This window comes from Setaria viridis, chromosome 5, assembly GCF_005286985.2.
Source record: "Setaria viridis chromosome 5, Setaria_viridis_v4.0, whole genome shotgun sequence".
Lineage (NCBI taxonomy): Eukaryota > Viridiplantae > Streptophyta > Magnoliopsida > Poales > Poaceae > Setaria > Setaria viridis.
This window is the reverse complement of record NC_048267.2, coordinates 24291089-24305652: the sequence shown is the minus strand read 5'-3', so window position 1 is coordinate 24305652 and position 14564 is coordinate 24291089. Positions and strand designations below refer to the sequence as shown.

The window sequence follows — 14564 nt, the reverse complement described above, 5'->3', positions numbered from 1 at the left end:
CATTTGGCAAAGCAAGCAAGCATGCCGAGTGCAGAGCCCAATGAAGGCGATAAAGGGAAGGAGATGGATGAAAAGGAGAGAATAGAGCAAAGAAAGAGAAACACAGGGGGGCCAAACCCAAAGCCACTGGACTCTGCCCCCATTGCATATTTGCATTGCTTGCCTCTTTGTCTTGAGGGTTCGGCTTGCTTTTTTGCACCCCCTCGGTCCAATGAGAACACCTGCGGTTGAAGATTGACCGGGTTTAAAATGGTCAAGCAAGCTTTGCTGCCTGCAAGCATATGGGAGAAGATCACAAAAAGATTTATGTTGGATGTGTTGCTCGATCACTTGGTTGTTTCTTATCTGAGCATCATCCGTTCATGGCTTGATGCAAAGCAAGCTCAAGGCTTATTATCTCCTCTGCTTTTAGTATCTCGATGCCTCCTTTTTGGAAATTGAAAACTGCTGTTAGTAAAACTAGTTAACTAACTATACGCGTATGTTCCTGTTATCGAATTTGAGAAAGTAGAGCACTTGTACTCTTCCTTCCTTTTATTTTACAGGTGCCATAAAATAGCCAAACATTATAAGCCTTGATTAACAATTAATCAAATTATATGCATGTCTGATGACTGAAAGTTGTAACAAAAGACCGGCATTTTACAAATCTGTTTTAATGGTATTCATTATGTAACATCTGATAAACTTGGTCGAACCTATAGAATTGTTTGACTTAGGACAAACTGGAATTCCTTGCGTCTGTGAACGGGGGGGAGTCTATATCATAAGAGATAGCAATGGCTTGAGTTTCTCTTTGAAGGCATTTTCTAAATCCTGATAGGAAAGGGGCATGTATCTGTAAAATTGAGATGCAATTGTATGTGTTGCTCCTGTTACCATATATACGAAAGTCACATCACGTCTACTACTACGCTGGTCAAGCAGCGTCTCTGATCAAAGAGGCCAGGGAAGGGTTCAACTTTTGCATCCGGAAATTAAAGAAAAAAAAAAGATGCATGTTAGGCATCGGATTCGCTAGTTAGGGGAGGGGACAAGTTCACCCAGGCCAGACACCCCTCATCGATTCATGGCAAGCAATAGATGAGGTGCCAAATACCACTACCCAAAGCGTACGCCCCCTTTGGCCTACATACTCATCCTGTAAGTATCCCCGCCGTATGATGGGAGCAGCCGAGCAGGTGAGTTGAGACCACCGCTGCTGCTTTTGCCTGGTGCCTGTCTCTTTCACCGGCTCGGTTGGATGCAAATGCAAAGTTGTTGTGGTCTGGTGGGCACAACACGCAGGCATGAGACATGAGGTTCCTTGCAAACGTCCGCCCCCAATCTCAGATTGAGCAGGCGCTCCCCCACGGCCAAGGCCATGATGCCATGCTGGTAGCCTGGTACCACTCATTGCGCCGCGCTCGCGCAGCCGCAGCACTCCATTGCAAGGCATGGGTTGGGTTGGGCAGGGCGCTCCTGCCTCCTGCTGCCTTTCCCAAAAGCAGGCACACACCCCCTTCCTTGGCCCCAAGTAAATTATTCGCGGCCTCGCAACTCAATTGCCTCATGCTGCAAAGCCTCATGCTTTGTCGGGCCCCTAGTTAACTGCACGCCATGATCGATAAGTAATCCAGGCCACTGGCCACCTAGCTAGCTAGCTGGCTCCTGGCTGCCTGGCAGGGTGGTATATAGCGCCCCCGGTGCGGTCGCCTCGGGAGCCTTGGAAGCAGAGATCTTTGCGTACAGGGAGGACGAGTGCCTCTTCGTCTTTGTTGTTTGCCCAAAGCAACGACGACCCGTCCGCCAGTTCGCACCTCTCAGTATCTCACTTCAGAGCCGCGCTGCCGGCCGGCGCCCAGCTAGACTTGTAGCAGCAGCAGCGGCAGCGCCAACTCCCAAGGCAATAGCAAGCAAGCGGCGCGCACCAAGGCAGCCACGGGCCGGCCAATGTATTCTTCTCCTTCGCCGGCCTGGGAGAAGCTCATCAGCAGCGAGGAGCAGAAGAATCAACCTTGCAGGAGGTTCCACGAGCCAGCAGTCAGCACCCCGCACTGACATGGCGGCCAGCGCATCGCCGTCCGCGGCCCTTGTGCTCCTTGTCGCTCTGTTTCTTGCTACGGTGGTGGCGCTGGCGTCGGCAGCGAACGAGACGCGGTCGTTCCGGCCCGGCGACGAGCTCCGGCGGTACAGGAGGGTGCAGGCGCTGCTCAGGCGGCTCAACAAGCCGGCGCTCCGGACCATCCAGGCACGTGCGTGCGTGCACCTCTCTGCCTATGCTCTTCTTGCCTTCTCTCTTTTGTTGCTGAGCGGAGCTCGGCTCGGACAATGTCACTGACGGCGCGACCTCGCTTTCTCGGCGCGTGCAGAGCCCCGACGGCGACATCATCGACTGCGTGGCGGCGCACCTGCAGCCGGCCTTCGACCACCCGAGGCTACGCGGCCAGAAGCCATTGGTAATGCACGAATATAATTCACATTCAGTGATCTCTGATCAGTTGCTACCTGTTCTGTTTTCCTCTGCATTTGATGGAACAGCAGAGTATTCAACAACGTTCTCTCCCCCCGTCCCTGCAGGACCCGCCGGTGAGACCGAAAGGGCACCACCTCCGCCCCAGTCCCAATGACACCGCGGACGCCGGCGTGCAGCTGTGGGCGGCGTCCGGGGAGTCGTGCCCGGAGGGCTCCGTGCCCATCAGGCGGATCACGGAGGCGGACGTGCTCCGCGCCAGCTCCGTCAGGCGCTTCGGCAGGGCGCCCGCCGCCAGGGTGCGCCGCGACTCCGTCGCCGGCGGTCACGAGGTCCGTATTCTCTCTGCAATCGATCGCGATTCCACTACCTTGCTCGTTCCGCCGTGCCTTGCATGGGCCAAGATCTTTGGTTGGTGAGGCAGTTACGTCCTGGGTCCGTGCTGCCAGTTCTGCGGCAGTTCGATCGAGAACCTGACAAGCGCTAGGCGCCAGAAAAAGCTTGGCGTCTCGCTCCTAGCTAACCTAGGAACGAAACGTCCAATCCTAACAATGACGAGCGACTTCATGGTGTTGGAGACTCCTCTAACAACGAGCATGAACTTGGTTGCAGCACGCGGTGGGTTACGTGGCCGGCGACGAGTACTACGGCGCGAAGGCGAGCATCAACGTGTGGGCGCCCAAGGTGAGCACGGCGTCGGAGTTCAGCCTGTCGCAGATCTGGGTCATCGCGGGCTCCTTCGGCAACGACCTCAACACCATCGAGGCCGGGTGGCAGGTCAGCCCGCAGCTCTACGGCGACAACTCGCCGCGCTTCTTCACCTACTGGACCACGGACGCGTACCAGACCACTGGGTGCTACAACCTCCTCTGCTCGGGGTTCATCCAGACCAACAGCCGCATCGCCATGGGCGCCGCCATCTCCCCGACCTCCGCCTACAACGCCGGCCAGTTCGACATCAGCCTGCTCGTCTGGAAGGTAACCAACCATATTTCCCCATTGCAAATGCATCTGCTGCTCTGCAAGCACGGCGGTAGACAGTAGCATACAGCTCGCATCATTGCACTGTCCTTTCTTTAGTTTGCACTTCGCTTGCTTGCTCCTTTCGGCTTTTTCAAGTGCACGGCTTTTCACATCCTGTCTAGAAATGAGTACGACCAGACCACCAGTGGAGCTGAAGCTGAATCTCTCCTTTTTTTGTCTCTTCTTTTTTCCTTATTATTTGAAACCTGAAATTTAATTTTTGGAGGGGTAGTAACTGAGTTAAGAAAAAACACCCGAATTCATACAGGATCCGAACCACGGCAACTGGTGGCTGGAGTTCGGCTCCGGCGAGCTGGTGGGGTACTGGCCATCGCTGCTGTTCAGCCACCTGGCGTCGCACGCGAGCATGGTGCAGTTCGGCGGCGAGGTGGTGAACACGCGGGCGTCGGGGTCGCACACGGCCACGCAGATGGGCAGCGGCCACTTCGCCGGCGAGGGCTTCGGCCGGGCCTCCTACTTCAGGAACCTGGAGGTGGTGGACTGGGACAACAGCCTCGTGCCACTCGCCGCCGGATTCCACGTCACCGCCGACCACCCAAACTGCTACGACATCCAGGGCGGCGTCAACGCCGTCTGGGGGAACTACTTCTACTACGGCGGGCCAGGCAGGAACGTCAAATGCACGTAGCAGGCTAGCAGCAATGCAAGGGCCAAGGGGATTAAAGAACAGGAGGCAGTCATGCAGAGGAGGATACTTTTTTGGTTTAATTTCCATGTTGGTCCTTTCTTTTCTTTTTCTTGCAAAAGGTTCATTTCTCAAAAGGGAGAATCGATCATGTAATTTCTTCGTTTTTCTTTTCTCTTTTTTGGTGCTCTAAAACAAATTTCAGTGCCAGGTGAGGTCAGTGCAATACTAGTCAAGGTCATCAGGTAGTGATGAGCTGTAATGTAAAAGCCCCTGAACAATGTAGCCAAGTTAGCAGTATATACATTGCATTGTCTATCAACAACAAGCACAAGCAGGCCTTGCTCTCTTTTGCCAGTTCGCTCATACTCTTCTCCTTCCTTGGGTCTGACTCAAAGTCCCCAACGGTTATGAGAGGAGGCAAAAGAAAGAAACATCATGTTTGAACAAGGGGGTTAACATACTCTATATCAAGCTTCAACTATAAGCAACAGTCACACATGTATGTAAAATCTTGTACCAACGTTGAAGCAATGCAAGAAGCAATCAGACGCCTCGGGAAACAATCGATCGCGCCTTAAGAGAGTGAAAACGGACTAAGAAACCCAAGAGACGACGGGATTTAGGGGAATGCCATGCTATTTAGTAGTACCATCTCTAGAATCTAGAGAGGTGTTTTGTTTCTTTTTCCTCCCAAGGCATTTGTCCCTTCCTTCACGTCCAAGTTACATCATCCATGTTGCAGTAAAGCGCAAGCATCTAATCCACCCATCCATGCATGCAATTTCCCAGCCTTACACTCGACGAGATCACCAGGCCCACCTCGCTGGCCTCCTTCACTGCCCCTACACCACAGTAGAATCTAATGGCCGTGCATGAGGACTGAGGAGGAACACGGCCAGCCACCGAAAGCCGAAAAGAGAAGAATCTCCTAGAATGGTCAAGCCAAGCGTGTTGGGAGCAGAACACCTACCAAGAAGTGAGAGCCAGTCTTTCTTGGCCGTTTAATTCCTCTCTGCTAACTGGAACAGCTCCAGCTTCAGGCTTTGCAGACTGCAGCAGGAGAGTTTGTCACTTGCTGTTGGGAGTACTAGGCATGTGATGAGCGGCTGCAATTGCAGGCAATAAAGTTGCAACGAACTCCCCTGCCTGTCGACAGGGAAATTTAAGCATGCCATTACAGCCCTGCTTCCATTAGGTTACAGGCAACAGGAGCAGCAGCGACATCGGCATGCATCGACCAAGTGGTGGATAATGAGCAGCAGGCGACAGAATTCACTGCAGCGTTAAGAACCCAAGCCATCAGGTTAGGTGCAACGACAACGCTATTATGGCATAAGCTGATGGGGGCTGAGGGCGATAAGATAACGCAGCTTAATGCCTTAATTTATAAGGTTGCATGAAAGTGAAACTAACAGCACTATTATGATAGTAATGCAGAACAGTAATGTATATGCAGGTCAAAGTATAGCCGACGACGCACCTGTCAGCGAAACGGAGAAGCTGCTGCCGCCTATAGATCAACCACTTGCAGCCATCAACCCTTGACGAATATCATAGGAGAAACCTCGAGTGGCTCCTCCTGTTCTTCTGCTTCAGCATGTCTGGTAAAACAGAACAGTGCAAATCATAGGACTCCAGCAACGGCCAACGATCCAGCAGACAGGGGCAAGATGTGGCGCTGGAAAGGTGAACGGGGTGGCAGCACCAAGAGGAGGCAGGGGCAACAGTCGCAGTGGAAACCAAGCAGGGCTTGCTGGTAGCATGCAGGGATGGTCTGCTTGCTTCTATGTCCCTGCTCCTGCTGCTGCTTAGTCCCCAAATGGATCTGAGCACCTGACAGGCAATAATTTGGTGTGTTTGCGCCAGGGCAGTCATCGGCCCAGACTGCAGCCACATAGCCACCGGACAGGGTTTCATTCAGTCAGGTACTGGCCAGACCAAGCCAAGAGGAACATTCCAATCCAGTATTAAACGACTTACATGGCATACTCTGCTACTCACGCATTTGTGTAAGAGGGGAGAGGACCCCATTTCATGATAATTCAGGTAATTTATTGACTCGGTAAATGGATGGAAGCTGTTGTTTTCAGATATTTGCACCCTCAAGGCCGGCCGGTCTAATGGTGTGGATAAACTTTTGATAAATGAAAGAAGCTTTTGGTCATATAGTTGCTCTCAGTCAGTTTATCTAGATAATGGATATAAAACAGGTATACCAGCCTCTACATGTTCATGTTCTCAGGCAACTAGAAAATAATGGAGGACTCCTCAAATGTGAATTGTAGCTATTTGGCAACTTTTCGTGAGCTGGTGAGTGGTGAAATTGCCCTATTGAGTTCTTCAGCAATTTATTGCAGGGAAAATTACACCTACTTAAATTTTACTGACGAGAACAAGTGGCAAAGCTATAACAGGAATGTTAACATACAGGAGTACAGCAACTACATATCATGGACACAATTTGATATTTTACATCGTAAGGTTTGTTTTAAGCATGCACGCCAAATGCTAAGCTGATATTGCATCTCGGAAGAGGACTGCAAAACCAAAAGTAGAGCACATGCACGGAAGTTCTATGTACCTGAGAACACTACTACAGACTCATTGCCAACCTGCAGCAGAAGCCCTCGTCTCGGAAGCATTTGCTAGCGTCTCTTTCAAAACCATTTTACACACAGATGATGTTAGGAGTTATTCAACTAGAATCATGTTTCACAGAATTGCAAATAGCTGTTCCAGATGAAATTTTGGAATTAACAATTGCATGTAACTGAGCTAAATTAAAATTAAAGATCTTAATGGCTAAGGAGGGGGGGAAATGTCCTGATCAAACAAAGGAAGTCTTGCCTCAACCAAACCAAACCATGGATGTCAAATTAATTTTGCAGGACGCAGAGATAGAGATGATGACACGGAAGCAATTGAAGACCACGACCCCTATGCCAGTGTTCTTTTTACAGTATAATGAAAAACCTCCAAACATCATTCTGACAACAAACACAACGATGCAATCAAGGCCCCTAAAATGCCTCTTCGTACGGTGAGCACTTGGTCACGCCACAGTCACAAGTTTCAACTTGGAACATCAGGTTCATGACAATTATGATGGCTGCAGAGTAGACTAGAGACAGATGAGACAACCAAAAATTTCTGTTAGCTTGCCTCACTGCCTCATGGACACACTCTTCGATCCATCCATGAAAAGTTGCTTGCCTCAAACAAGATGCTGAAATGAACAGGCTCAAGCGAGGTGCTGGAGTTAGAATTGGTGCGAGGCAAATTGATTACCATCACTCTAACGAGCCAGTCCTAGTCCTTCCCCAAATTACCAAACAAGGCCATTACCAGCACTAATCTGCCATCTCGACATCAAGTCGGTAATTTGGGGAAGAGCAATTTTGTCAATATTTGTTTCAGCTCCTCCACACCATCTCTTGTTGGCACAGTGGTATCATATATCAGAGTAGCATGATACAAATTAGAATAAGTGAATAACATGTAATTATTGGTTAAAAAATTGACAGATACACTTCATTTTTTACTTACACTGTTAGCATTTTGTCCTTCTAGTTTGTTAAAAAGCAAAAAAGCCAAAAAAAGTTGCTAATATTCATAAGATTTTCCATTCATATTAGTCTTCTCTTAGGATAAACAAATTAATCAATATAAAACATAGATGATCAAGACTGGATTCTTTGAATTAAGCTGTGGTTCAAGAAAACATTCACCTACAAAACTTTTCATCAGATTATAGTACAATGCATCATTCAGACATAGCTTAACACTCATTTAAGCCTTGATTGACTCACAAAATTGCTCTTAACTCTTTATGTTCTCAAGATTCTCCATCTGTCTTCTGGAACAGAGAAAGCAAACAAAAGTAACCAGTGATTTGTAAATGAAATCTTCCATACAAACCATGAAAAAAAATAATTAGTACTTTCGTATCATTTGCAACTTTACCATATATGAAAAGTTGAATGTAGTAAAACATTTGGAAATCATCTGAATATATAGGCAGTGCCAAATTTGTCCATCCAACTTGAATGCAATTCTCAGAAAGGTGAGTGGTTTGACCAAGAAAGGTTCCTTAGTGAAAGCTTCTTCTACATGGAAGAATTTAACAGTCTTATTGGCATGAAAGTGTGCAATCTTGTATTGCACAATTGATTCCCCAATGGACAGGCTGTGATAATCCAACAGTGATCAAGTATACATCCTATCTCATAAATCAAGATTCATGTAAGCATAAGTTTACCATGCTAGATGGACTAAAACTATACATCAGAGAGAGCACTATCAACTAGTGTAACCAAATCTGCAGGTACACAAACTTCATTGATCAAAGAAGTAATGTGATCAACAACATTGCAATCAGATTTCAAGCAGATCACTGACAAACAGCCCTTCGGATATGAAGTACAAGATTTGGGGCAATTTCTTTGCCCTCTGTCTATGTGTGCATATGCCTTTGACAGTGTCATCAATAGCCTTCTGAAACTCTCCTCTTCTAATATTTGTTTAACATTGGAGAAAGCACTACGGTTATCTTCCGAGATACTACGAAGATTCTCAGTAGTGAAAGCCTCTGTTGTTGTCATTTTTGATGCAACATTACGAATTGACTTCAGATTATAGACAAAATGGTGTGCAGTTTCTGTTGAAAATGTTGCAACCTCTGGCTGCTGAAGATGGTAAAGCTCAATTACATTGGCTAAAGCAAACCGCACTATGAAAACAAAGAAATCATAGAAGTTCATTCCTGAAAATAGATGGATGTTATTAGAGATGGTAAAAAAAAGAGACATTTCTTGTTGTTCATGTGATTATTCCACATACTGGAGCATTACCTGTATTTGCTGCCAAGTTCCGTTGGCAAAGCCCTTCAAAATCATCACAAATATCTCGGATGTCTTCGATATATTCTTTTGCAACTTTGTAGTCTTCATAAAGCAAGATCCACTAAATGTGCCAAGTATTAGCAAGAACGTAATTTTATTATTCTACAACTTGATAAAAACACATGTACTCACCACCCAGTGTAGGTTGTAGGCATTAAACCAGTTATGGTTTATAGATATAGTATCCTCCTATAGTAATTGCCATAAAGGGGGAAAACGCATGAGTGTAACAGCTAGAGGTATAATAATGGTAACTGGCACAATTCTTTAAACAAATATTGTACAGGGAAAATTAAAGAATTTTTAAGACATAAACGAATGCACTGCCATTAGAATATCATTCAGATTTAGCTACACTATTATTAATTGATAAATACTTCTAATATAATCTCACTAACTACAATTTAGTTGTTGGGAGTAAAATGTTCTTCAAATTGATTAGCCATTGCATCAGTTTACATGCCACAACAGACTCAAATGATTCAAAGTTCTCCCATGGACATGGGTCCAGCGGCAACCACAGTATGGAGGAGCAGCATGCACAAAGATATTGCCCATGAGTTGTTTCAAGGATCATCTTATCATCAGGAAGTTGCACATATCCCATAATTTGGCAATTTATCATGATTAGCTGTTTTTTTTCTTTTGAATCGTCCATATTAGTATCTTAGTGATCGAATAGTACTCCAACCATATAAGGATCAGTTTGCATCCATTATGTGCAAGCAATGGGAATGAATAATCTTCATATCTTCTAAAGTTTTCTCTCTCATCTATTGTCCGGCTCTCTATGCTCTAGTGTTTCAGCCCCTCAAACTGCAATCTCCTGGCCATCTTCTACATAATATTTGCCCGTCATAGATTCATAACAGTTTCCAATGACAATTTTAGCTCAATAAAGAACAAAGTGCGCATCCGGTGACACCAACCCCAAAGTAAGAGAAGGAGAACAACTTGATGAAAGTAGCTCTCATATGTCACTCAGTCACTGAGATGGAATATACATGTAAAACGGGTTGGTGATATTTAGAGATGTCCAATAAATTCTAATATTCAATGTTAACAACCAAATCTGATCCAAAGGCCATGATTAACAGTTTCACATTATCCTATTTGGTCACTATTTCATACAATGTGGAATATATATCTACTTGCAAAACACCCAACCAGTACATTACAGATTAACCATCAAACAATAAACATGCAAATAGGCTGCAAATATGGGGAGACTTTACCAGGTTATGGACTTGGTGATACCATCCACTGGGAACAAATATGATTTCATTCTGCTCCTGAATGCACTCTATCCATTCAGTCTACAAAAGAAACTTCATTAAGTCACCTTTCAGAAAAGAAACTTTCTGAAGGGTATTTAAATTTAAATCAGGAGGGAGGGAGACCTTATTGAATTCAGGAAACTGCTTTTCAGAAACATCATCATTTAAGTTATAGACCGAGGATCTCATGTACCTACATGGCACAATTAACAACCAATTTATCAGGTAACAACAGAAAGTACTGCAACCCAAAAAAAAGAAAAGAAAAGAAAGAGGGAATATATAGAGCATTTTTGCATCATATATTATGTGTCTTTTAGAAAACGCAAAAGTTCTATGTAAAAGTTACAATGATGCTTTAATAGTTGCTTTCCATGAACTAACCTAACAGGCTCACTTGGTATGCATTCATTCTATCATTAACCAACGTTACTAAAGTCAGTTTTACCTAACAACAATACACAGTGATAAGAAATACTTTGAGGCTGTAGGAGGATGCCAGGCCATGGTCTCCTGGCCTGAGTTGTTGTTCTGAAAAAACCTCTTCTTTCTACCTATAATGAAAGGCAGAGCTCCTGCCAACTTGCTTCAAAAAACAATGATAGGAAATACCAAAACTAACTTTTTTACCTATCAAATATACGATGACTTTGTGATGGTGGTAGAAACAGCCATTGTTTTCTCCCACAAACATTTGCAGACCAGCTGTATGACCTAAAAACGTCAGCATGCAGAGGAGTCCAGGTTCCTACAGATCGAAGCTCAAGCATAAGTATGTGTGGAGATAATTATAGTATAACGCAGGGTAACTTGCATAAAGAACCACAGAATTTGACAATGCTAGACATGTAAAAACAGAGGCAAAAGAAACATTGCAAAACAGAACATACCTTTTGCTCCCATGTAAACAAATCGATAGTCCGAACAGTTTACTTCACTTTTATGATTGGTAATGTCAGAATCTCTATGTATGGGGTGACTGTCAAGATACATGTTGAGCCAATCATCAACAAAGAATGTTGGTGTAGTATAAGCAATATAATCAGGGTACTCCTGGAAATTTAAGACAATAAACTTACAACCATGTTGCTGTTGCAGCAAGAAATGAAATATCAATTGGTAAAAGAAAAGAGGCATTGTCTGCATTCTACTGTTGAGCTGTTGAGGATTATTCAATCTTGTAAGCATAGGCACATACATTGTTTTTTTCCAAAATGAGCCTTGAGTACATAGCACAGACGTTATGGTGAAATCCATATCGTTAAAATAAGGAGACATTAGGGCTTTAGAACTTGTATGGTTGGAACAAAAACTTGCAGCTAGCAGTTACCAAATAATAGATTTGGGCTATGGAAAAAAAGAGAGAGAAGGAATAGAATCAGTGGGCATACATGTTTCAACATATATCATGCTGCTTGGTGGAACTGACTCCATACCATGTGAACATAATTTAGGTATACATGTTTCAACATATATCATGCTGCTTGGTGGAACTGACTCCATACCATGTGAACATAATTTAGGTATACATGTTTCAACATATATCATGCTGCTTGGTGGAACTGACTCCATACCATGTGAACATAACATTACAAGCTACAACATCTCTGTCAGATATTTCCAGCTTTACATGAGCACGACATATTGAAACAAACATCGCAGTCATCATGGACAAAATAACAAAATGCTTTACTATTACCATAAAATGTATTAGCAAAAAATTAGGAGATGCACACAAAGTGATTCGCTGTTTGTTTTGACTTAGCATAACATAAACCTTTACCTGCACCAAAAAAATACTAGCCAATGTAATAGTTGAGCAAAATAAAGCAAGCAGGGTGCTGGGGGCAGACCTTAACGAGATGCCAATCTTTCAGATAAAACAGGGAGCTCTCGCGATCCCCAGCACTGGAGCCACCGTGAGCATGTCCAACCCAGCGGTCTATGAACTCCTGCATGGACATCTCAAGCCGCTTTTGGTCCGTGAACTCCCTCGAGGAGCAGTCGGCGACCTGCGCAATAGATACCACTGCGTACGGGTCCTCAAACGATTCGCGTAGCAAACGCAAAGGGCCATCAGCACGGACGAGGAGGGGATACCTGGAGGAGAGGGGAGGGGAAGTTGCGGGCGAAGAAGCTGAGGTCAGGGCGGCGGCGGTGGCCGGGGCCGGGGAGTGTCCAGTCCTCGCAGGCCCGCCATGACGCGGTGAGCCCCGTTAGGACGACGGGGCGGTTGGGCGCCATGAACCGGTCGACGAACTCCGCGTAGGTCAGCGACGTCCCGTCCACCCGCTCCACCTGCCCCACCACCTTCACGCGGCCGTCCATCTGGTAGAGCGAGGTAGAGGGCAGGAAGGCACGCTTGCTTCTTCGGCGGCTTCGCTCGGGCGGCGGCGTAGTTGGAACTTGGAAGTGCGCAGCCGCTGAGTTGCCGGAGTCGGAGGCGACAAGCCGACCAGGCCGTAGTTTCGGCGCGGGCCGTTAGCTGGGCCGCTGGTGCCCACCGCGCCCGCGTGCCGCCGGAGTTTGCGGCCCAACAGTTCCCCACGCGCGTTTTCTGTTTCTTTTTCTTTTTCTTCTTTTGCTCTTTATATTCCTTTGTATATATTATTAGTATTTTGATTATTTCCTGTGGTTTAAATTTCTCAATTTTGCCTATCTGTTCTCATTTGGATTACGCGGTCATCTTAAATTCCTACTCAAACTGAGAAAATCAATCTCAACGACTGGGTGGAAGCCGTGAAAGGTTATCATAATGCAATTTGATAGATCCAAATCCTCAACTTAATCCTCAACTTAATAATTGTCTAATATTTTTTAGATGTATTTCAGAATTTAACCATGCTATTTTTCAATGGTAGACGTTGTGCTCGTCGACAGCGAAACATCTATGATGACTTAGTTAATTTCGAGACCTACCTATTATTTGGGAGAAAAAATAAATAAAGAGCAAATTCCCTACCATCCTCCACGTACCACAAAACTGAAAAAAGACAATGAAATATGAATGTTGCATGTATAATTGTATGCGGCAAGTTGTTAGGATTGGCAATTAGTTGTGCGTATAGATAGATATAGAATTGTAGTATATCTTGTAATCTCAACAACTAACAGCCAATATCTAGAGACTTGCACGCCAAGCTTGCACGTGAGCGGAGTTTCCTCACTCTATTTAACATGAAGCCACCGGCCAGGAAGAGGCACGGCGTTCCGCCCATTCTTCTTAGCGCTTCTGTTTGCTTACATGGTAATCAGAACCACAACCACATATTAGATTAGATTCACCATTCATGTCAGCTTCCTCCTCCACTGCCACCATGAATCCTCTTGTTGGCATCGTCATCACCGAGAAGCTCACCATGTGGAAGGCGGCAAGTCCTCGCCACCATCCGAGGAGCGCGCCTGGTGGGGCACCTCACCGGTGTCACCATAGCCCCTGCAGCTGTGATCGACAACAAGGACGGTGACAAGATTCTCAAGGTCGCAAATCCGGCGTATGAAGAGTGGTACGTCACATATCAGCAGGTGCTTGGCTTTGTCCTCGCCTCACTAACTAGAGACGTTCTTTCCCAAGTGTTGGCCATAGAAACTGCATCAGAGCTGTGGATGGCCATTGAGGTGATGTTCACGTCTTGAATGAAGGCGCGTCCCCTCAACACTCGTCTCGCTCTTTCAACTGCCCAGAAGGGTAATCAATTTGTTGCGGAGTTTGTGTGCAAGATGAGGACTCTAGGCGACGAGATGGCCGCCGCTGGAAGACCTCTTGAAGATGTTGAGCTCGTGGAGTACATCATCACGGGCCTTGATGAGTTCTTCAATCCAATCGTCTCTGCTCTGATGGCAACGACGCAGAGCATGCCTACTGATGAGCTCTACTCTCAAGTACTTGCCTTTGAAACCCACTTGGAGATTATCACCGGTGGAGGCAGCTTTGGTTCATCTACCAATATGGCACTGGGGTGGTCGAGGTGGCAATCGTAGCCACGGTGGGTACGACCGTGGATGCGGCAATGGTCGTGGTGGACGCGACAACGGCGGCAGCTACACCGGCAATGGCGGCAACAACAATAACAACTCCTCATGTCAGAACACTGGTGCGGGGTGTGGTGGCTTCAACAACCGGCATGGCGGCAACAACAGTAGCTCCTCACACCCTACGTGCCAGGTTTGTTTGAAGGTTGACCATACTGTCGATTGTTGCTGGCACAAGTTTGAAGAAGACTATGTGCCCGAAGAACGCTATGTTGCAGCCGCAGCAACAA

The 14564-nt window shown here is 46.1% G+C and overlaps 2 protein-coding genes across 4 annotated transcripts; one reads left to right on the top strand and one right to left on the bottom strand.

The window, feature by feature from the left end:
- Positions 1–1355: 1355 nt before the first annotated feature.
- LOC117857901 (protein neprosin) lies at positions 1356–4421 on the top strand. Its single transcript, XM_034740804.2, has 5 exons — positions 1356–2230; positions 2352–2438; positions 2560–2784; positions 3065–3430; positions 3744–4421. Exons 1-5 carry the CDS (start codon positions 2042–2044, stop codon positions 4122–4124), a joined length of 1248 nt encoding a protein of 415 aa, XP_034596695.1. The 5' UTR covers positions 1356–2041; the 3' UTR covers positions 4125–4421.
- A 3380-nt stretch (positions 4422–7801) lies between these two features.
- Positions 7802–12745, bottom strand: LOC117857898 (arginine-specific demethylase JMJ20). 3 transcript variants are annotated; one of them, XR_004640879.2, is made up of 10 exons: positions 12403–12745; positions 12156–12314; positions 11193–11355; positions 10933–11050; positions 10426–10495; positions 10261–10341; positions 9158–9214; positions 8975–9086; positions 8088–8886; positions 7802–7980 (listed from the first exon to the last, which is right to left on the bottom strand). XR_004640879.2 is itself a non-coding variant. In XM_034740802.2 (9 exons), the coding sequence occupies exons 1-9, from the start codon at positions 12628–12630 to the stop codon at positions 8402–8404; spliced, it is 1473 nt and encodes a 490-aa protein (XP_034596693.1). In that variant the 5' UTR covers positions 12631–12745; the 3' UTR covers positions 7802–8401. The 3 variants fall into 3 exon arrangements, 2 of the variants coding, with proteins under 2 accessions (XP_034596693.1, XP_034596694.1); XM_034740802.2 differs by having other exon boundaries at positions 7802–8886; XM_034740803.2 differs by having other exon boundaries at positions 7802–8886; positions 12156–12331; positions 12403–12540.
- Between the last annotated feature and the right edge of the window lie 1819 nt (positions 12746–14564).